The 23210-nt window shown below is 34.0% G+C and overlaps 2 protein-coding genes across 3 annotated transcripts; both read left to right on the top strand.

Moving 5' to 3' along the window:
• The first annotated feature begins 4877 nt into the window (after positions 1-4877).
• LOC18037555 lies at positions 4878-8006 on the top strand. 2 transcript variants are annotated; one of them, XM_024180833.1, is made up of 2 exons: positions 4878-5135; positions 7376-8006. In XM_024180833.1, exon 2 carries the CDS (start codon positions 7463-7465, stop codon positions 7745-7747), a length of 285 nt encoding a protein of 94 aa, XP_024036601.1. In that variant the 5' UTR covers positions 4878-5135; positions 7376-7462; the 3' UTR covers positions 7748-8006. The 2 variants fall into 2 exon arrangements, with proteins under 2 accessions (XP_024036601.1, XP_006427688.1); XM_006427625.2 differs by having other exon boundaries at positions 4879-5135; positions 7411-8005.
• Positions 8007-10129: 2123 nt separating this feature from the next.
• On the top strand, positions 10130-23178 carry LOC18036747 (nudix hydrolase 3). Its single transcript, XM_006427624.2, has 21 exons — positions 10130-10449; positions 10685-10864; positions 12108-12185; positions 13138-13234; positions 13831-13964; positions 14284-14365; positions 14671-14757; positions 15316-15422; positions 15614-15785; positions 15882-16135; positions 16238-16319; positions 17756-17821; positions 18580-18657; positions 18744-18839; positions 19307-19413; positions 19524-19692; positions 21365-21448; positions 21963-22057; positions 22153-22243; positions 22328-22474; positions 22817-23178. The coding sequence occupies exons 1-21, from the start codon at positions 10370-10372 to the stop codon at positions 22868-22870; spliced, it is 2340 nt and encodes a 779-aa protein (XP_006427687.1). The 5' UTR covers positions 10130-10369; the 3' UTR covers positions 22871-23178.
• The last annotated feature ends 32 nt before the right edge of the window (positions 23179-23210 follow it).

Genomic DNA, 23210 nt, shown 5'->3' with positions numbered 1-23210 from the left:
TATAAACATAAAATGACATAGTTATTTTCTGTTTTTTTGACATAAACACATTTATCACACTCGTTGATCTTAAATCCACTTATGATCATCGTATGATTAAATTTTTCATGCCACTGTTTTGGTGCTTGTTTCAAGTCATATAATGACTTTACTAATTTATAGACCTTCTTTTCTTGTCTTGGAGCTATAAAACTTTCAGGCTGCTCCATGTAGATTTCTTCACCTAAATCTCCATTTAGAAAAGCCGTCTTTACATTTATTTGATATATCTCGAAATTGTGCAAAGCTGCAATTGTTATTATCATCCGAATGGAATTTATTCTCGTAATAGGAGAATAAGTATCAAAATAATCAAGGCATTCTCGTTGCCTATGACCTTTAAGTACAAGTCTAGTCTTATATTTATCGATTGATCCATCGGCTTTCATTTTCCTTTTGAAAATCCACTTATACCCCAAAAGTTTACATTCTGGACAAAGATCTACTAGCTCCCAGGTATGATTTTGTAAAATGAATTCAACTTCACTGTTAATGGCTTCTTTTCATAAAGCGCCTTCAGGTGAAGTTACAGTTTTTTTAAAGCTTTGAGGTTCACTTTCTAGCAAATACGTCAGAAAGTCTGGACCAAAAGACTTTTCTATTATATTTCTTTTGATACGTCTGACCTCAACTTCTTGTTGTTCTTCTTCTTCTTGAACTTCATCATTTTCTTCATTTTGACTGTTTTCAATTATTGTTTCATGAAGTTGTCGTAGTTCTTTCGATTCCACTCTAGAGTTGCAAGGAAACATATGTTCGAAAAACAATGCATTTCTTGATTCTATTATCGTATTTTTGAGGACATCTGGAACTTTAGACCCATTCACCAGAAATCGATAAACATTATTGTTTTGCTCATAACCAATAAAAATGCAGTCAACGGTTTTTGGTCTTATTTTCATTTTTTTATTTAAAGGAACCACTACTTTAGCAAGATACCTCCATACTCGTAAGAATTTATAAGAAAGTGTTCTACCTTTTCACAGCTCATACGACATTTTATCTTCTTACTTTCGGGGTATCGTATTTAATAAGTAATTAGTTGACAAAACAATTTCTCCTCACATATTCTGGGGTAACTCAAAACTTATCAACATTGCATTCATCATTTCTTTTAAAGTTCGATTCTTTCGTTCTGCAATCCCATTATATTGAGGTGAATATGGAGACGTGACTTGATGTATGATTCCACTTTATTCACATAGTGACTCAAACGAAACAACATACTCACCACCACGGTCACTCCTTAATTATTTGATTTTTTTAATTTTTCTATTAAGTTGATTCTCAACTTCATTTTTGTAGAAAATAAATTTTTCTAAAGCTTCATCTTTACTTTTCAACAAATATACATAGCAATATTTTGTGCAATCGTCAATGAAGGTAATAAAATATTTATTACCACCTCTTGTTTGAATGGATTTAAAATCACAAATATCACTATGTATTAAATCAAATGGTTCAATGTTTGTTTTAATTGTTTGAAAAATGACCTAGTTAGTTTTGTCTCAACACAAGTTTCACACTTATGTTTCAAATCAATTTGGAAATTGGGAATATGCTTCATGTTAATTAATTTACGCAATGAATTAAAATTAACATGTCCTAATCTACCATGCCAAAGATTAGAAGACTTAAGCAAATAAGCAAAAGAACTAGCTTCATTATTAATTTTTGGTTTTAGAGTCATTACATTGCGCTTAATATAGCCCTTCATTAACATAACCCTTTCCCACACACATCTCATTCTTTGACAAAACTACCTTATCTGAGTCAAACACCATTCGGAAGCCATGTTTGTTCAACCGCGATCCAGACACCAAGTTCTTCCGAATTTCTGGCACATAAAGCACATCGTTCAGAGTCAGCTCTTTTCCAGAAGTCATCTTCAGAATCACCTTCCTTTAACCCTCAATCTCAAACGTATTATAATTCCCCATGAATAACTTCTCGCCATTGCTAACTGTTTCAAATGAAGTGAATAACCCTCTGTCCAAGCAAACATGTCTGGTTACTCCCGTATCAATCCACCATTCTCTCATATTAGAGCCAACCAGATTCACTTCTGAAATCACTGCAGAGAGGTTTATGTCTGAAACATATTGAGTGATGTTTTCCACCACATTTCTCTCTCACTTCTTTTTAGGTAATCTGTAATCTGAAGCCTTGTGACCCATCTTGTCACAATTAAAATATTTTCCTTAAAACTTCATTTACTTCTTGGAGATTCCTCCTTTCGGTCCCAATTTTATATTTTTCTTATTTTTAGGTCAATGTTCAACAATATTTGCCTTAGCCACAGAAATAGCCCTTTTTTCTACATTTCTGTTATCTTCCTCAATTCGAAGCTTAACAACCAGCTCTTCAATATTCATTTCCTTGCGTTTATACTTCAAATAACTCTTGAAATCTTTTCAAGCAGGAGGCAATTTTTCAATAATTACAGCCACTTGAAAAGTTTCACTTAGCATCATCCATTCTGCAAGGATTTCAGATAATATGATCTGACGCTCTTGTACTTAACTTACTACAGTTTTGGAATCCACCATTTTATAGTCTAGGAAGCAGCCAACAAAAAAATTTTTGGTACCCATATCCTCAGCTTTATATTTTTTGTCTAAGAATTCCCATAACTCCTTAGCTGTTTTCTTTCCTATGTATACATTATACAAGGAATCACTAAGGTCATTCATTACATAAAAAATCAGAATGATGCCATGCATCAATTGCACTAGCAACTTGAACATCCGTTTCACCCTCTTTGGGTTTTAGAGCATCCTCAGTCAAGAACCTCGCAAGGTTTAATGTGGTCAGGTAAAAGAACATCTTTTGCTACCAACGTTTGAAATTCTGGCCATTGAATTTTTCTGGCCTTTCCGCATGATTCACTGGAATAGCCATAGCGGTTGGTTCTTTCACAACATATGGCCCAGTAGCAGAAACTGAAATAGGAAGAATCAGAATCACATCATTGGTTTCAGTTGCCATCTCAACTTAAATCTGTTTTAAGATTGTTAAAACAAAACAAATAACATAGTGAGTTAACAATTAAGAACAGTAGGAAAAAAACAACTGGAATTAAAAAAAACAGTAAGAACAACAACAACTGGAAATGAAGAAAAAACAGTAAGAACAACAACTGGAAATGAAGAAGTAGGGGAAAGAAAAAAACGAATCAAAAGGAAATAAACCTGAGGCCTGTAATACAGTGTCCTTAAAACAGATTTACCACTTACTGTAGTGCTTTAGGTTTGCTGGTAATTGTTTCCCAGATACAACGGGTACGAATTATCCGTCAAGCACAGACAAATAATTCCACTGAACCACAACAGCGTTCAAAGCTCGATAAAAAAACAAAACGTCAGAAGGAGGAAAGAAATTTTGAAGTGCTCTGTGTGTGCTGGTTGTTCTTGTGTGTGAAAACAAAAGAAGAAGCTGTTTTTTTATACACATGTGAGGATGTAACAGTAGCATAGTATTGAATTTCTGAATTCAATATATGTCATTTAATTGTTATAAAAGCCAATTGAATTGTTTAAATTCAAGTCAGTCAATTGATTTCAAAATTGAATTGTATAACAGCAAAAAAATAATTGTGAAGCTGTTACAAATCCTTTGAATTCAAAAACGTGAAAATGTTACAAAAAAAAAAATTAAAAGGAAATTAAAAACGTGACATGCAAGCTTGGGTGATTTTGGGCTGACATTCGCGTACGCACACAAGTTCAACCAAATCGGTCTTGGATTTGCACCCCCTCCCGCGCACGCGCGTGGAGAGAGCCTTTATCCTTATAATTCTTGCTCATGCATGAGAAAATGTCTATATATAAACACAAACCCCTTAACTTATTTTTTCTTATGGGTTAAACTTCATTTCCTTTCAAATTTTCAACTCCAAGGGTGCACTTTGAGAGACAATTTCTCATTCACCATAACACTATTTTTAGTAAATAAATATACACTTTCGAAGTATTTACGGAGTAAAATCCGAACTTCGCAAGATTTTCCAGTTTCGCTAAGTTGGACCCACTCAAAATGTGCTCAAAATAGCATGTTGATATGCTATTTTTTCAACAGATCGAACTTACAGCACCTATTGTCAATCTTGGAATCACGTCACTGGTCGTGTAACAGTTGTCACATTGCTAGTCATTGATCTCACATTGATGTAATTCTTTATCGATCTGATTTTGTGTTGTGTACACTTGATAATATAACTCATGCTCAGCCATTAACAATAACTTGCTTTTCGTTTAGGAGAAAGTTATTGACACTACATCATGAATTGAAACAATAACTTAGCGCTTATTTTATTTGAAGAGTTTTTTAATGACGTTTTACAATACATTTGTGAGAGAAAATTTTGTTATGAACTCCTGCGAATGGGTCATCATATTTTTAAAAATGTATCATATTAAACTTATTAATGTTTAATATGTTACAAATGAGCCAAATGATACAAGCCACTCTCATATAAATTTATGTTTCATAAATTTAAGAAGTGCAATAAAACAACTTCAGAAACAAAGTAGTCGAAAAACGAAAAAGCGAAAGTGTTAGCAAATAGTCGGTGGACACGTGGGAGGAGCACGATCCATTCTATGATAGGATGATGATGATGATGATGATGATGATGATGTTCTAGAATCTAAAGTAAACCCCATAATCAGAAGAGCCGGATTGGGTATCGGTGGCTTTTGATGGCCGCCAAGCGTCAACTGGCACAAAAGGTCCAAAATTCCTCGCCCGTCTGAACCAAAAGTCTTATTGTTGACTCATACATACATACATAACACATACATGCATAGCAATACCACACGGAAAGCGCACGCAAAACAAAACTTAAAACTATAATAATAAAAATGTTCAGTCCATTTTCGGCATAATAATCAGCGTGGGCGATCTAACCCCGGCATCATCAACTCTTTCTCACGCCGAGACATAAGGAAGAGATTTACACAAAGCCCTTAAATAATAGACGTGATCTTAGAGAGAAGGGTTCAATAAAGAAGCATTGAGCATTTTCACTCGGCCAGCTCGTCTATTTGTTCATTCTTTTTCTTTTTCTTTTTTTAACAATCTCCGTTTCTTTCTCTGTAAGTCTCTCTGATCCTTTTTTTTTTTTGTTTTCAGATCTGACTCAGTTCTTTAAATTCTGATCTGGGTTTTGCTTCTTTTGTGTTGTGGCTTGTGTATTTTTTAATGGGGTTGTGATTTTGTTTGATTTCTGGTTTTAACTTTGAAAATGGGAGATTGAAAGTGATTTGTGATCAGGTGATAGGATGAGTTAAAAAGGCCACTTTAGATTTTAACAAAATTGATTGGAATTCGGATAAAAGCCAAGAAAACAAAAACAACCCCCTTTGGTTTGTGGAAATGGATCTTATTTTTGGTTAACATTGGTAAGAGTTAATTCTGTAGATTCTTTGACGGGTGTTGATGCAACATAGGAAATGCATTTTGTGAATCTAGAAGGTTAGAGAGAATACAGGATCAAATCCGTTTTAGGATACTTTACCTGCAGTTGAAGCGAGATGGGTATTTCAGAATATTCAATTCTATGATGAAATGAAGTGAACCACTTAAGCAGTTGATATAGAGAAACACTCTCCTACAAGGGTAATCAAGCTAAAGATGTAGATTCCCATGTACATGAGATGGTGGGCTAGCTGAAACGAAAACTAGTTCATCCCATCTGTGCATCAATCCTCGATGCTGGGGTGTAATTCTATTCATTTGGGCCTTTACCATGAGTGTGGCTGCTTTTTGTTGGTTTTGGGTTTTCTTATGGCAGTTGTTCCAGAATATGAGTACTTCTTGCAGCACACTAGATTATATGCTGGCTATATGCCAAAGTTTGCACAAGGTTAATAATATTGAGGGACATAGATAGTCTTAAAGGGTAGTGCATTGCCTGCCTTGACTATTTGAGTCTGTTGTTGTGTTCTGTCTCTTTTTCTTTCTTTAATCCTGTCGCCTCTAGCTCCAATTTTCAACAATATTTGGCTTGGGTTGCCTACAAATGGAGGGTTTTCCCATATGAACGATTTGACTGGTTCATTTCTTTTCAGTCTGGTATTGGATATTTTGAAATTGCTTTCTCACTTCTATACATGCAACAAGATTTTCTGACTACTGAATGTTTTTGTGAAGTTCAACTGCAGTTTCAATAACAAATTTGGTGCATATGCTGAGGTATTTGCGAGTCATTAAAAGAAAAAAAAAATTGGGAATTCTTTTGTGCTGGCATAATAATCAATTCATTGGATAAGCAAACTATTTGGTTTTACACTGATTTTGCATTGCGTGTTTGCCTTTGATACCGTTAGCATGTTATTGCACTGCTGAGTAGAATATTATTGGGCTTTCTCATGGTTTTAAACAAGTCTTAGTACACAATCTCCATTTTTTGTAATCTGGTTAATAAACTTAGGTCTTTACATGCTTTCATATGATTATTTCAGTACTAGCTTTCATTTCCCGAATTTTGTTTGGAAATTACGCTTGATTATGGTTGCTGTTATGGACTACTTATATTGGAATTGGAATTGTGAATCCCTCAATGCTTAACTGCACTTGTCTAGGGTTTTCTTTCTTCATAGCCTCTTGATGTGTTTTGTTGTTGATTTTTTGGTGATTATTAGTGTCGTGGTCTTAACTTCTGTTCTTTCAAGAAGCAGCTGACATTCTTTAGCTACCATGAAGCTGGGCCCGGTGTAGGATAAAGTTTTTTCGTCATCTGTTCTTTCATTCTCACTATGAATTTCATCCATTCATTTAAACAATGAATGCATTTTCATTTAGCCAAAAACGTAAAATTAGTAAAATTTGAATTGATTTCAGGTTTTATTTTGAACACTTCAAAAAAGTTTATAACCCTTTAAGTCATTTTTTTTCTACATCTCTATTGGAGGTAATTACCTTTTACTCATTTTACTCTTTTACCCCACTAGCTTTTCTGGGAATTGAGTCTTTTGTTCTTCTTAATTTTGCTTTATTGCTGTTTAGTCTCACTTAGAACACTGGTTTTGGATGCTTGGATTGTTGGCACAAGCAACACATGTTTTGGATTGTCAGTTATTTGTTTGGTTTTCAAAGTAAATTGTAAAAGTTGAAGTGGGTAATGATCCATATACTGTTTGGGTTCCTTAAGTGTAGCTTTTGGATATTGCGGGTTTGGCAATCAGATACAGTATGTTTGATTGTGGTTGCTAGCTTGCTTTGCTTGTCCTTTTCGATGTACTTATTTAATGCTATAAGTAACAGCTAAACTAATCTACTTGAGTTGGAATTAAACTTCCTGGTTTCTAACGTTAATGTTCTTTCTGTCAAAAAGACAATATTTTGAGCCTTTTGTTTTCCCCTCATCAGAGGCTAACTGCTGCGGATCGCAAGTTGGCTGAGGAAGAGTGTTGTGAAAACCATGGTTCTTGAAACAGTTTTATCGTCCCCTCATCGTAGGTCATCATCATTTAAGAGGCAGTTTACGAAAGACGAATTCGGTAGCTGGTCAACGCTCGCTGAGAGGCATCGTTTCCTATTAACAGCATTGGTTCTCTTGGGTCTCCTCTGTACTATTTACCTCTATTTTGCTGTCACTTTAGGGGCAGCCACATCATGCTCTGGGTTAATTGGAACCGAGAAAGCACTGTGTCATTTAGAGCAGGCCAAGGCTTCAGTGGCGAAGGGAAAGCTGAAGTTTCTCTAGCAATAGTAGAAATAACAATTCTACTCTCTTTTTTTTAATTATTTTTCAGATTTAAGAGGTTGGAAGTTCAAGAATATGATTTAGTTTTCTGTAACTTGTGGTTTGGGGAGCGGGTTCGAAGCTGTTTATGCATGTATACATAATGTGTAGAAGAATTTGTTCTGGAAGCTTTGTCATTAATTAATATTAATGATTTTTTTTTTTTTGCGGCGGACAAGCCAAATAGTCAAGTATTCTTGTTGTTTTGTGAATAAGCAAATATTATTAAGATTTTTTATTATTATTTGATTTTTTATTATTACTTGGATCTTTTATTATTGTGACTGGGAATCGAGGACCAAAGTTTGATCGAGAAGAGTAGGATAAAGATTTATGTGGTGGCTGTTTGAAAATAAAATAAAAATTATAATAAAAATAAATTCAGAATGAGATCAAATATGTTTGGATAACGATTAGTTTTAAATTTTTTATATGGTTAACTGAAAAGTGAGGGCTCGTGAAAGATAATATGAGGGCTCGTGAATAATAATAAAAGATCAAGTGATAATAATAAAAGTATAAAACTTATAAAATCAATTTTGAAAGAAAAGAGAACTCTCATAATCACTATACGGTCTCTATTTTTTTTTTCGGTTTTATTCATTATTCCCATAATTATAAAAAAAATTTGATAAATCTTCACCATCCTCTATTGGGTACCATAAATAAATTTATTCCATAATACTAAAAGTAGAGTATATAATATTTGAGAAGAGATAATAATTTAAAAAGATAAAAGAAATTAGATTAGTTATATTAGATATTAATAAAAATTATTATGTGGGTACACTTAAAAATTATTTATCTTTTTAAGTCATTTCATGTAAAGATAAAATAAGTATTAGTATAAAAGTGATTAATGAGAACTGATGAGATATAAGAGAGAGGAACCAAATATCACAACTCTAAAAACATTCTTAACTTTTCAATTTAAATTTCAATTTACCTCTATTTAAAATCACATTTTTCTATTTATCAATACACATTCCCATTTACTATCATCTTCTAATGAAAATGACAATGTAATAAATTGGGGCTTCACAGCTAAAATAAAACTATGATAAATTGAGTTTCACATTTAAAATAAATTTAGTCTTTTGAAATTATTAATTATTGGCTGATTTGATGTTTGGTTCCCACCCAAACTTAGAGTATTTGATGAAACGATGATACAGACAAATCATTTTTCAATCTACATAATTTGGGATCTGGCTACGGTACCACAGTGGTACCGTGCCACTTCTTTTGTTTTTTATGACTGTGTTATTGTAAATTTTCATGTAACCCCTTTCATTCATTTTTATTTAAACTTTATTTAACAAGTATTAAGTTAATTTCTCCCAAACCCGTGAATCATTCAATGGCCGATCAACGGCAAATCAGCTCTTCCGGTGGCTGTCGCTGGTCGTAAAAGACAGAGGGAATTGTGGGGAACAAAACTCAGGTGGTGGTGTCACCGAAAACCGGCAAAATGGTGGCGAATTGATCCGGCTTTTCACGGCTTCGATCGACAGCTTTTCGAACACTTTCCGGCGACAAGGATGGCATGGAGATGACCGGCATCGCACGAGCTTCCGATCGGTACCAACCTTGGCCGGTGGAGTGGCCGAAAACGGAAACGGCATGCGGGTCGGGTTTGCGGGTTCCGTTTGACCCGATTTTTTTTGCTACAAGGATGACATGGAGATGACCGGCGTCGCACGATCTTTCGATCGGTACCAACCTTGGCTGGTGGAGTGGCCGGAAATGAAAACAGAATCCGGGTTGGGTTTACAAGTTCGGGTTGATCCAATTCTTTTCCTTGTTAATTATTTAATCTCAAAATTATAAAGAGTGGGGTATTGTGATATAGATATAATATAGCATAAAAATTTATAAATAATAAATAATACAAGGTGCTAATTAAAATATTTATATGGATGTAGTAGACATTAACTTAATATTTGTAAAGCAAAGCTTAAATAAACATGAGTGAAGGGGTTATATGAAAATTTTACAATAACACAGCCATAAAAAACAAAAGAAGTGGCACGGTACCACTGTGGTACCGTAGCCAGACCCCATAATTTGACTATTATATCCTTCTAAATTATGATGCCATATCTTTATCAAAGAGTAATGATATAGCCACAAACTCTTGTATAAACTTATTTTGTACAAACTGATGTGGCATGATAAGATTTGTTGAATTAAATATCACTTGGCCCACATGATTTATTTTTATTAATTTATATTTTCATTCAACCAATGAATTAATGCCACGTCAATTTGTACAAAATAAATTTATACAAGAGTTTGTGGCTGTATCATTACCTCCTTTATCAAATCCTCAAACTGGGGTTAGGTTAGTAATTTGGAATCAAGATGGGCATAACATTCGAATTTTGGAAGAAAGGGCAGCACTAGTCCATGTACATGAATAAACTTTTGTGGGGTCACATCGGGCACAAATTCCTCGTAAAAAATTTAAGCACAACGAAACGACAGCGCCACCGTTGAATGAAAGACAAGTAAAAGACTTTTGAAGTGAGGAATTTGCAGGAAAAAAAAAAAAAATCATTTTGCAGCAGAAGCAGCATAGCAATGGCGGAAAGTGTTGTGCAAGAAGAGCATCTCGACGTCCTAACAATGACTGGCCAAAAAACTGGGATCACTAAGCCCAGGCATGTGCACTTTAATTCTATTACTGCTTTCAATTTTTAATTTTTTTTTAATTTTTAATATGACTAGAATTTGATCAATCAATTTCAAACTTAAAAAAAAAAAAAAAACGACATAGTTTTATTGAACATTGATTGCTTCTTTTAAGTCCCAATCAAATGGAAGTTCAATTTTGTCACTTCTAAGGTTCTAACTTTTATTGATGGTTTGGGTTTTTTAATTAATTAATAAATGTAGGAGTGAAGTTCATCGAGTTGGGGATTACCATAGAACTGTGAACGCGTGGATTTTTGCTGAGAGTACACAGGAACTGCTTCTCCAGCGACGTGCTGACTTCAAAGATTCATGGCCGGGGATGTGGGATATCTCCAGTGCTGGCCATATATCCGCTGGTGATTCATCGCTTATATCAGCCCAGTAAGGAAACTCCCCCTAGTCTTGATGCTAGTTTTGCTGGGATACCCTTTTCTGTAGTTTTTGCCGTCTATTTTTGAAATGGCACGTCTGGTTCATGATACAAAGTGTTTGCTTGTTTATTAAGCTACCACTAATTGGATCCATGGTACGAAGTGATTACTTGTTTATTAAGCTACCACTAATTGGATTCTTCAAATAGCTTGATCAGTAGATATATAGATAGTTTATAGCTGTCAATTATTTGTTCATTTCATGTTTGCTTATTATGAAAACTTTCCATGTAGATCAGAACCTGTCTTACTCTATTTAGAGTTTATAATCTGATCAGTGTAGTGTAGCATAGAGAGTGAAAGATAATTTTAGTGTTTAAGTTACTGCATAATATTCAACTATTAGGTAACAATCCAAATAATTAGATGAAGCTTTAATATACCACAGAAACAGAAGACAGAAACAAAACCAAACAAAATGAAGAGAGAAACAGATACAATTGCCAATTACATGGGTTCATATATGAGACCTTTTTGTCGAATTAGCTTTGATTCTATGTCAGTTGAACCGCTCAACCCACAATTAGCATATACTGATTACTTTCCTTTTTAGAATTACCTCATCCCATGTTATCATCGATTGGGTTTCTTACCAGGTAAGCTATCCAAGATTAGTCCTTCAAAAAGCTCATCTAACAGATAATTATTTCTTATGTGAAGTGGGTGCTTGACTGGATGGATGCCTTATTTCATTATGATTGGTGAAAGTTGCCATTGCTGTTAAGCGTGGCTGATATGCCACCATGTTATATATCCCACGGAGTGTCTGATACAAGTCCTACAATAGTAGGTTGTTGTTAGGAATGTGTCTTGTGATATCTAATGGTCACCTCGAATCCCATGTGCTTGGTTTATTTCTTTATAAATGTTCTGTGTAGAAGTTTATATGAAATTGATAAACATGAGTAAAGTTTGTTTCTGATCATTATTGATTAAATTTGTATGTTTTGTAAGAAAGTATGCTGCTGTACATGGTGAATGTTGGTAAAGCTGAATCTATAGATTGTACAAATTTTACATTTTTATGAGTTACACAGGTCACCGTTCCTTCTTTTCTCATGTCTTTTCCCATTTCTCTTTTTTTTCTTACTTGATACTGCTGTTGGATTGCACAATGTTCCATTCTTTTAGTAGTGGTTTAAAAATTGAACATATCATGCTTGTTGATGAAATTTGGTATTGTTTGCATTTAGGAGGGAGCTTCAAGAAGAGCTGGGCATTAACCTTCCAAAGGATGCATTTGAGTTCGTATTCACATTTCTTCAACAGAAGTCAGTATCTGGAATTCTTCTCATCCTTACAGTGTTTAATTTCTTTTGTCTAGTAGATTATGAATTGTGCTTTGCCAATGGCCATCAGTTGTTCTTATCAATCTTGGTAGCTTCCCTCCATTCCACTCATAAAAGTAATGCAGTTTCCTTTTCTCATTGGTTCTGTTTTGTGGAAAATCTGGAAAAATTGAAACAGCATCTTTCATGTGTCATGATCCTCTTCAAATTCAATGTAATTATTTTAACAAAGCGAAATTAAAGAAATCTCCAGTGAAATGATTGAGGTAGCCTTTTACATGGCTTGGGTTTGCATTTTGATTACAAGCACTTGAAGGATGATCTTTTTGTTCTAAAATTGAAGCAATTAAACTGAAATTGATAACACTGTCTTTTTGATCAAGTAAATTAATCAAACAATACCGTATTTTTTCAATAGAAATAATAATAAAATTTTCATATATAAGTACTTGACTAGTAAAATATGCCAAAAAGCCAAGAAAATACTTAAGTTGTGCCAGACTTTAAATGATGTAGGTTGCCTCCTGCTTATACCTGCAGACTTGCACAGACACAACACAAAAAAAGAAAAAGAAGGGGCCCATTTGTTCCCTCTGAACGGAAAGAAATAGTGTAATTTTGATTGCAACAAAGGAGTAATAGGATTTTGAATGATTTCAGTTCTAAAATTTGAACCGGATAAATTGAGAAATTAAGTAGGATATGCAAAAAATATATTGCTTATTGTCATCTCATAGTCTGTACAAGGACAAATCTGTTTGTCGTGTTTCCTTTTATGATTGAATCATTGTGATTACTTTGTTCGTATTGCTTCTCGTATTGTGAAACCTAATGTTCTTAGCATCATTTACTTTTGTATCGCTGGGTTTATTCAATAGGTTGCCAGTTGATCTTGATTATAAAGACCTAAAACTGCTTTTACATTTGAATGCAGTGTCATAAATGATGGAAAATTCATTAACAATGAATTTGCCGATGTATACCTAGTGACGACTCTAAATCCAATTCCTTTGGAGGCCTTTACTCTTCAGGTGAGGATTTTAATGTTTCCACATAGTTTATTCATACAGCCCACTGCTCATAGCTTTAGTTGGTCCAACAAAGTGATATTGTGACCTTTAATGTTAAATGATATTTACAATGATCGTAGTGTTGGGGGGGGGGGGGGGGGGTTAGCTTGGTTGATTTTGTATGATTTCGGGAGGCCTTTGGTTTTGTGAAAGCTTTTGAAATTGTTTGGTTTCATAAACTAGATAAATTATTCTGGGAGATGTTCTTCTCTTAATTGTACACTACTGGAGTGTTTTTGAGGCCCGCCAGCTTATTCACTTTTTGTAAATCTCCTGCAATAGGCTAGGCCTCAACATAGTTGCAGTTGCTTGAGACCAAACAGTTCTAGCGGGCTTGCCCTGCATCAAGTGGTCGTGGTCTCATTTTAATAGTAAATTGGTGGTAACTTATGCTTGTTTATTATATTTCACTGGCCAGCTGAGAGGAAATGCTAGAATAAGCAAATGTCTGTTCAAGCTCAATTGGCCTGTTGTTTGACATGATATGCTTCTTGTTATCAACCTGCCTTAGAATCTGACTATGTTTTTGCTTTTGCTTTTGCTTTTGCTTTTGGTAGCAAACGGAAGTTTCTGCTGTAAAATATATTGCTTACGAGGAATACAAAAACTTGCTTGCCAAGGATGATCCCAGTTTTGTCCCTTACGATGTAAATGGAGGATATGGTCAACTCTTTAATATTATTTCTCAAAGGTATGTACTGTAATGCCGTGGTATAGTCCATTTGTCTAGTTTTTTAAATACACTGTAGCATCATGGGTGTCCTTCCATGGTCAGCCTTTTGAAGAATTTTTAATCTTCTTATAAGAATTTTATAATAATTATGACATGGTCTAGTGCTGCCATCGTAAAGAAGTTCCTTTCTAGCTTGTTGGTTGCCCAGATATATGTTCTTTTATGCATTTGTTCTACAAAGGACAAAGGAATCTTGTCATGTTGTCTATACTGAATCCGAATTTCAAGTGATGTTTTTTTCTTTTTACAACATGTTTTTCATCTCAATTTGATGTAGGTACAAAGAGAACACCATGGAACGCAGTTTGACTCTACAAAAGCAACTCCGCCGATATGCTCCTGTTTCCCTCAATGCTGAGGTTGTCATCTTTCTTGTGTTCTTGGCATTCTTCGGTGCCTTATTCATTATGATATCTGTTTAATTTAAGATCTTCGAGCTTTTAATTTCCATCAATTTGGCATAATTTTTCATGAATGTTGTGGTTTTAATGATTTTGTTCTACCACCGGCAATTATAGCTTTTATTCACATTATTTCCTAAACATATGAGACATGTTATTTCTGACAATGATTTGTATTTATTGAAGTCAGCTGTCTCCTCTGTACATTTTCCTTTCTGTATCTATGCACTAAATTGAAGCTCAGAATTCTTTCCTCTATACAGTTGGCCGGGCTTTCAGATGCTGACAAGGAGGCTCTGGTTTTAGTCATCAAGGCTGCAACTGTTATGGATGAGATCTTTTACCTGCAGGTTGTATTTAGGCATTTCAAATAAATAGATACACTAGCAGACAAGCTGCCAAGGATTTAATTGTACTGGGAATCTCTTATGCGTTAATACTATCTACAGTTTAAGACTTCATTATGAATATATGCTGCACATATGAAGCAATATCATCTTGAAATGGATTTTGATATGTGATCAACAATGTGTTTGAATTTTTTCTTTGAATTATCATTAGTAGGTAATTTTTTATGGGTTCCAGTCATATTGGATGGTCTAGTACAGCATATTCACAAGCTAGCATATCTCAAATGGGAAAAAGAAATACCAAAACTTTGCTGTTTAATTTTGTTTTTAGTGTATGCTAAATGTGGTGAAAAAGGGAGTTTCAGTTTAATCAACTTGTATGCTTTGGATTTCTATATGTTCAGAAAATGGTCAGAATCATATCTTTAAATCATCTGAAATTATGTTTTCTTTGAAATGTAATATAAGAAATTATTTACTGTCTTTTCTACAAGTATTGATAGTTTTCTGTAAATCCAAGATCTAGCTAACATAAATTTTCTTATCCTCCAAAATCAGGTTTGGTACAGCAATCCAGTTCTGAGAGATTGGTTAAAGGAGCATGCTGATGCATCAGAATTAGACAAGTTAAAATGGATGTACTATTTGATTAATAAGAGTCCATGGTATGTCTTTTAGTGAAACTTTTCAATTTCCTGTCTTCCTAATGTCCTCCCTTTAACAATTTGTTTATATACTACCTATATTGTTTACCCCCATCTTTTTGTTGCTTTCACCGGATTTATTACTTTCAAAGCAAGGTACCACAAAGGAGATGTCTGTTTATTAAAAAAAAAAAAATCCCATTCTCTAACAGGTCCTCCCTTGATGAAAATGAGGCATTTCTGACCACCGCAGATTCAGCTGTGAAGTTACTTCCTGATGCTACAAAGCCTGTTAATGGGTGGAAGGGTCTGGAATACAAAGCTTCATTTCCTTTGCCGAAACCTCCCGGTGCTAATTTTTACCCTCCAGACATGGATAAAATGGTAATGGATTAGAAGTTCATAATGTGCTGAAAGCAAAATATCTATTTAAATAGCATCACATCTTATGGAGACCCATAAGTTTCTCTCATGTTCTAGGAATTTGAATTGTGGAAGAGCAGCTTAACAGAAAAGCAACAGGAAGATGCAACAAGCTTTTTCACTGTTATCAAGAGACGGAGTGAGTTTAATTTAGACTCTTCACTATCTGGTCATATTGTTGATGCAACAAATCATTCAGTTGGCTCCATATATGACCTGTATAGCGTCCCTTATTCTGAAGAATATAATTCTTATCTCACAAGAGCGTCTGAACTATTGCATAAAGCTGGGGACATGGCCAGTTCACCTAGGTATGTATACTGAACATCTTGTTGTTGATAGCTCATCTCCTACTGAATCTCCAGACTTTGTTCTTGAGCTGATTTTTACTGAATCTTTATGGCCATTTGTAGTTTGAAGAGGTTGCTACATAGTAAGGCCGATGCCTTCCTTTCAAACAACTATTATGACTCGGACATAGCCTGGATTGAATTGGTTAGAACCCTGTACACATATGTTTTACATTCATGTAACGATTCATCATACACTGTATATCATTCTGGGACAAACAATGGAAATAGCATCTACTCAAAACTTTATTTTATTTTATTTTATTTTTGATTTATGCTCTTGGGGACGGGGGATGGCATAGAACTTAACCGCATGAATGTTATTGTATGTAGGAAGAAGTTAACAAATTGCACATGGGATATTGTAAAGGCTAATACTGACTTTTCTTGCCTTAGCCTTCACTTCTCTCTTCAAACACCAATATTCATGTATAAGAAACTGCACATGCTCAATCTCCTCTGAGATTCTAATTATCAATATGATTGGGAGAAAAATGTAAGAAGGAAATTTAATGTTTTTGAAAGTCTATTTCAATCAAATTCTTTGGAGTTCTAAATGAGTATGTAGACCACTGACCAAGACATAATGGATTCAGCGCAACCAACCTGATGAAGCTTTGTATAAATGATAAGAGCTATAGCAGCGTAATATGAAAATTAGAATTAATATGTTTGTAGTTGATGAGCTTGGAGACTGCATTGCCCATAAGATTAATTTATAGACGGTGTCAGATATTGTTTCTAGCATTTCTGCTATCATGGTTTAGTCAACTTAAATGGAGAATTTACTAGGTTAATTTAATTTCACAAGATAGACGTAAGATTAGCTATCTTAGTCGGTTATCAAGTCATAGGTTGTCATACTGAGAATATTGCAAGTTAGAAAGACGATCAGCTGTGTTTGTTGGTGGCAATATTTTCCAGAAGAAATAATGAATAATAGTAGTGAGGAGAGTGTGCTAAATATTAGTAATATTTTGGAAATATTTTTTAATGTTCATTTAGTTTACAGATTATTAATTATATACTGAATTAGGTGTTTCTTGTGTGGTACTGAATTATAGAATAAAACTATTCTTGTGGTACTGGGTTATTTGGCTCTACTTCTGCCTTCTATATCTGTTAGTGTTTTTGTTATTCCTTTGTGGTTGTAATGGTCCTGAATCATTCTATGGGCTTGGTCCACATGACAAGCTTGTTAGATATCAGTCTTTGCAAGTGAGGTGGGCTGCTAGATCTTGAATGCTTAATACGATTTTCTCTTTACCTAAGAGCTTAGGCTTTTAGGCAAAGTAGTTACTTAACATGGAAGACCATTGTAATTTTCTAATTCAAGCTTTTGTTAGGAAATGAAGCTGTCTATGAGAGATAGATTTCCAGAATTTACATATAATGATTTGCTAGGGCTTTGTGCAATATTGTATAAGCTCAATAGCATACTGGGTTTAAAATTTGCCATACTTTTGCTTGTCCCACTTACAGATTTTGAGTCCACCTCTTCAAATAATTCCTGTCAAACACTATTAATGTGCTACTTGGAGTTCTTGGCATATAATTTGCCCTTTTTCTTGTTGGATGTAGGATTCTGAGTTGGATGTCACCATTGGGCCTTATGAGACATATGAAGATGCAATTTTTGGGTACAAGGTAAAATTTTATAAAGAATCAGTGGAGTGTATGTGTATGATTTTCAAGCAACAAGAATAGAAAATAAATTACAAAAAAAAGGGTCACCTGTACTTGAAATTAGAGAGATCAAACCTTTTTATGATTTTTTTTTTTTTGGTTAGGTGTACTAACAACTCATAACAGCGCTAAGACCCAGGCTATAGTCAACTTATAAATGAAATAGCAGAAAATTTGCAAAAGCTTCCAGCAGTTAGAACTTCTGAGATGTTTTACCAACTCTGAACAATGCTGAGACAGGTTGTGTTGTCTTCTTTAGCAGTAGTAATACGTGCAGTGAATCAGGTTTAATTTGTTGTGTAGTTTGAAGGTTTGTCGTACACCAGTGAGCTTGTATTGGAGGCAATTAGCATTATGCTTACTGCACTGTCCAAATTGGCGGTAGAAATGTGAAAAACGTCTTTTTACTACATTATTAGTCACATAACTCTGAACTGTTTAGAAAAACTTTTAACATTTGCTGACTGTGGCCTTTTAAGATTTCTAGCTGAAAATTTATTTGGTTCAAAATGGAAATTATATGAAATAAAAATGGAGAAAGTTGACTAGGAGTAAGTTGACTAGAAGTATTCTTTCCTATAATTTTCATTTTTACATAACATACATCCTAGTGCGAATATTTATTTGAAAAGAAACTTTGTGACTGTACATCCTTGCTGCTGTTCATACATCTATTGTATCAAACATGTAGCTCATTAGTTGTATTATATTTATATTAGGCAACATTTGAAGCGTTTATTGGGATTCGGGATGACAAAGCAACAGCTCAAGTTAAACTCTTCGGTGATAATTTGCAGGTGCTTTTATGGGTTCAATTTGTAACCAATTTCTCATATCTATACTACCAAAATTTTGTTGCTAATAGATATTGTTTGCTTTCTAGGTTTTGGAACAAAATCTTCCAATGGATAATGCATATAAATCCAAAGATGTCATTGCTGCTCCCATTCGTGTCATTCAGCTTATTTATAACTCAGGAGTGAGTAATTTTTAGAAAATACCCGCATGATGATTATTGCTTCTACTTGATCAACAGTGGATTGGAATCTAAACACTCAGTTATTTTATCTTTTAACAGCATTATTTTGAATCCTTCTCTGGCTCTCCCTCTCCACGTGTTGTGCACACACACTCGTGTGCTCTCCCCAAGCTCAAATTTTCAACCAATATTTTATTTCTGCATTTGAGTCTGATCTTATTCTGATTAGTTCATCTGGATTAGATTTGAACCAACCAGTTCTAGATCAGACGGGTCATTGCATCGTCTAGTCAATTGGGATTAAGATTTTGAACCAAATTACAATCTATTATTATAATAAGGAATATATAGTTCAGAACATTACTGCCAGCTGTATCTTTACGGGTATCATTTTTTGTATTTCTTTACATGCATTTTATTATTTTTTGGGTAAATAGCTAAGTTTTATGAATTTGACTTTACATCAGGATGTGAAAGGTCCTCAGACTGTTGCTTTCAATTTGCCTAATGATGAGCGTATAGTAAAAGATCGAGGAACATCAATGGTTATGCTTAAAAATGTTTCAGAAGCAAAGTACAATTCATTACCTTTAAATTTCTTAATTATCATGTTTTAAGTTGTTCTCTTCTGGTAAAATTATAATCTGAATCTTCTTTTAAAATATATGACTGTTTTCTATCCAGGTTCAAGAATATTCTTCGGCCCATAGCTGATGTATGTATCAGAAAGGAACAGCAGGAACTTGTAGATTTTGATTCTTTCTTCACTCACAACATCTGCCATGAGTGCTGCCATGGTATTGGGCCTCATAGCATCACACTTCCAGATGGTCGACAGTCTACAGTGAGATTGGTTAGTTGTATTGATTTCCTTTTCTGCATACTTTATATGTGTTACTTCATGTCAGGTTCACATACTTTTCTGCATACTTTACATATTTGTCACTTCATGTCCGGTTCACATACTATGATTTCTGAGTTTTAATGTGTCAATATGTTTTTACATTGTCTTCTATAATAGAATGATACTTAGCAATGCAGATATATTTTATCTTTATCCTTGTCGTATTACATCAGCAATGCTACCATATTTGAGTTTATTGGCCTTCTCTATTCTTATTGCGGGAGGATACATTACCTAAATTGAGTAAACTCGTCCATTCAGTTTCTTACCTGGTGCTCAAGAGTTTGGTCTAAGCTATAATAACTCTTCAAATTAGATTACTATTCGAACGGAGTACTCAAACGAACCCAATCACTTCAGCATAAAGCCATCTCCAATGCATAACACTATTTTGGTGTAACACCAACACTAAAAATGTACCTTTTTCACACCAAATTACTATTTCATCTCCAACCCATTTACACCAAATTTTACACCAAAAAGAATATTCTTCTTTTTCTTCCTTTAATTCTCAAGAATTATTTCAATTTACACAATAATTATTACTATTAATATAGATAATTAAGTAATAAGTAATTTATATCGATTAACAAAAAAAATATAGAAAATTATTAAATTTACATTTAATTAACTAAATTAGTACATTATGAAAATTAAACAGTACATTAATATAGAAAATTACAATAACAATAATAAGTGCATTATGAAAATTAAACATTACATTAATATAGAAAAATACAATAACAATAAATAACAACAATAATATAGAAAAATACAATACAATAACAATAATACTCTAGTGAATACTTTTATTATTAATTTTTGTGTTGAATATTTTTTATTTAAAATATTAGTATAATATTCAAAAATTAAAAAATAACAAAAATAATAATAATAACTTAAAATATTATATAAAATAGGATATATACGTCAATAAGATAAAGTAATAAGGATATTTGGGACTTTTTTTCCCTAGCACCAAATATGGTGTAATGAATAGTGTTGCACCATATTTGGTGCAATACTATTCATTACACCATTTTGGTGTTGATTTTAGTGTTACATTGGAGAAGTATTTTACACCAAAAATGGTGTAAAATGTGATTTGGTGTTAAGTTTAGTGCTACATTGGAGATGCCCTAAGCTCTTAGAAAAACTAAACATCTTTTAACTTGGAGGGAAAATGCTCCATCACTGCACCAAAATTCCATTTCTGTGACTTAGAGGTACTATATTTTAATGGCATGGATTCTTCTAAACAGTATGATGAGAAGTGAAAAGTTAAATGCCCAAGAAAAATAGTCACTGCAATTGCAAGTCACTGAGAGACTTGAGCTGGCAACTGCTCCAGTCTAAATTCAGTAGTTCTTTGACTTACTGCTATAGGTGTGCTGATTTCGTTTTTAGCATTTTATGAGATATTTTTATTTGATCTTTCTCTCTCTTTATGAGAAAAGTCATCTTTCTCTACAAAATGTATATGAAGTCATTTTCTGCTTCTCTGTTCACTCCTGACATAGCCTTAAGAAGACCGTTTTAGAATTCTCCATTTTTTGTCATCATTGTTTCAGTCATAAAAGAACATCTTCTCTGATTTCTCTTACTTATATTTTGGATTCAGGAACTGCAAGAACTTCACTCAGCTATGGAAGAAGCAAAAGCTGACATTGTTGGCCTTTGGGCACTGAAGTTTCTAATCGGCAGGGTAAGAAAGAATACTACGTTTCAACTGTGGTATGATTTCAGGTCTATTAGTGATGTATGAAGAACTAGGATGCCCAATTGATTTATGTAGCAATTTCTTAGGAAAAAATATCAATTGATGTGTTAAGATTTTGAATATCATTGTTAGGCCCTTTTCTGTATGCTTAAACTTTCATGAATGTTGGCTACACAGCATGGTAAGGACCTAGTTGACCAAGAGGTGTCTTAAGTTGTTAATTAAGTGCATGGATCAACTTGACAACAGTGTGAGTATAATTCAGTTTTACATGTGAGGGGCGTCTTAGATTTCACATATTATTTGGCCTTTTCAGTTTTCTCCCAGGCTTAAGGTTTGCAAGTAAAGATAGAGTATGCAAGATAGAGAGCTTTGAAACAGTTGCAGAAACTGATGAATAATTTGCGAATTCTGTTCATAATATTGTCAGTGCAATGTCTAATAATCTATGTCCTTCTTCCCTTTCTATCTCATTGCCTGCACCCTCCATGGAGAGCAGGATTTGCTTCCAAAGAGTTTGGTGAAATCCATGTATGTCTCTTTCCTGGCGGGGTGTTTCCGTTCAGTGCGATTTGGCTTAGAGGAATCTCATGGGTAAGGGAGATATTCATACTTCTTTTAATCCACTCCTTGGTGTTAATTTCTCTAATTATTGTGCGGCTTATTCTATATCTAATAATTATTGACAGAAAAGGACAAGCACTGCAGTTTAACTGGTTGTTTGAGAAAGAAGCCTTTATTCTGCATTCAGATGATACCTTTTCTGTTGATTTTGACAAGGTAAAGCCTTTGAATTAATTTCCTCTCCTTTCATGGATTTACTGAGAAATAAAACCTCTAATGAGCTTTTTTTTCATTTGAAAGGTTGAAGGTGCAGTCGAAAGCCTGAGTACAGAAATACTCACCATACAGGCAAGAGGTGACAAAGAGGCTGCAAGTTTGCTTCTTCAGAAATATTGTACAATGACACAGCCACTAAAAGTTGCATTACAAAAATTGGAGAACGTTCAGGTATAACCTGTCCTGTTATCTATTCATGTTGACTTGCACTTGAACCTCTGAGGGCACTCCTGTGAAATATTTCTTGCAAATACACATGATTTAGCTATTTCAATTTCCAATTTGGTCTGGTTTAGGATGGTTCTGAACCAATTGAGATTCGCTTTTTAAAACCAAAACTGAACAAAATCAAGTCAAAGCATAGAATCGAATTGTGCTGTAGTAGGTTCTGATTCTTGATTGCTAGAATTGGTGGCATAATGTATGTTGTAGTTGCAAGTTGGAGTTTCCGTTGCATGTTCTTCGCGTACTTTGATATTCTAAAGTACATGATTAATTCTCTTATGTCTTCAGGTTCCTGTGGATATAGCTCCCACATTCACTGCAGTCAACAAATTGCTGCAGTAAAGGAAACTACATGGAATGTGATGATTAAAAAGGAACTTTTTCACCAATCAAGTCCTGATCGAATAGCAGATAGTTGAATAATGCCTTCTTAAAGCTTGAATCATTTTAAAGGCAGGAAAATCTGTATATCATTAAAGCTTGAATAATTTCTTGTTTGATTTCAACAGAATGCTTATGATTATTTTTTTATGTTTTTATAATGTAACTCTTTGTTTTGTAATTTTCAAACTGATGTGATTCAGACTGGTTTGCATTCTTGTTAATACAATAATGAAGAATAAGCTCACAACTCTTCTAGTAGGAGTGTTCGCGGATCGAATTTTGCGGATTGGACATCAAT

Source organism: Citrus clementina, unplaced genomic scaffold (assembly GCF_000493195.1).
Source record: "Citrus clementina cultivar Clemenules unplaced genomic scaffold, Citrus_clementina_v1.0 scaffold_7, whole genome shotgun sequence".
Classification (NCBI taxonomy): Eukaryota; Viridiplantae; Streptophyta; class Magnoliopsida; order Sapindales; family Rutaceae; genus Citrus; species Citrus x clementina.
This window is presented reverse-complemented; position numbering and strand designations above follow the sequence as displayed.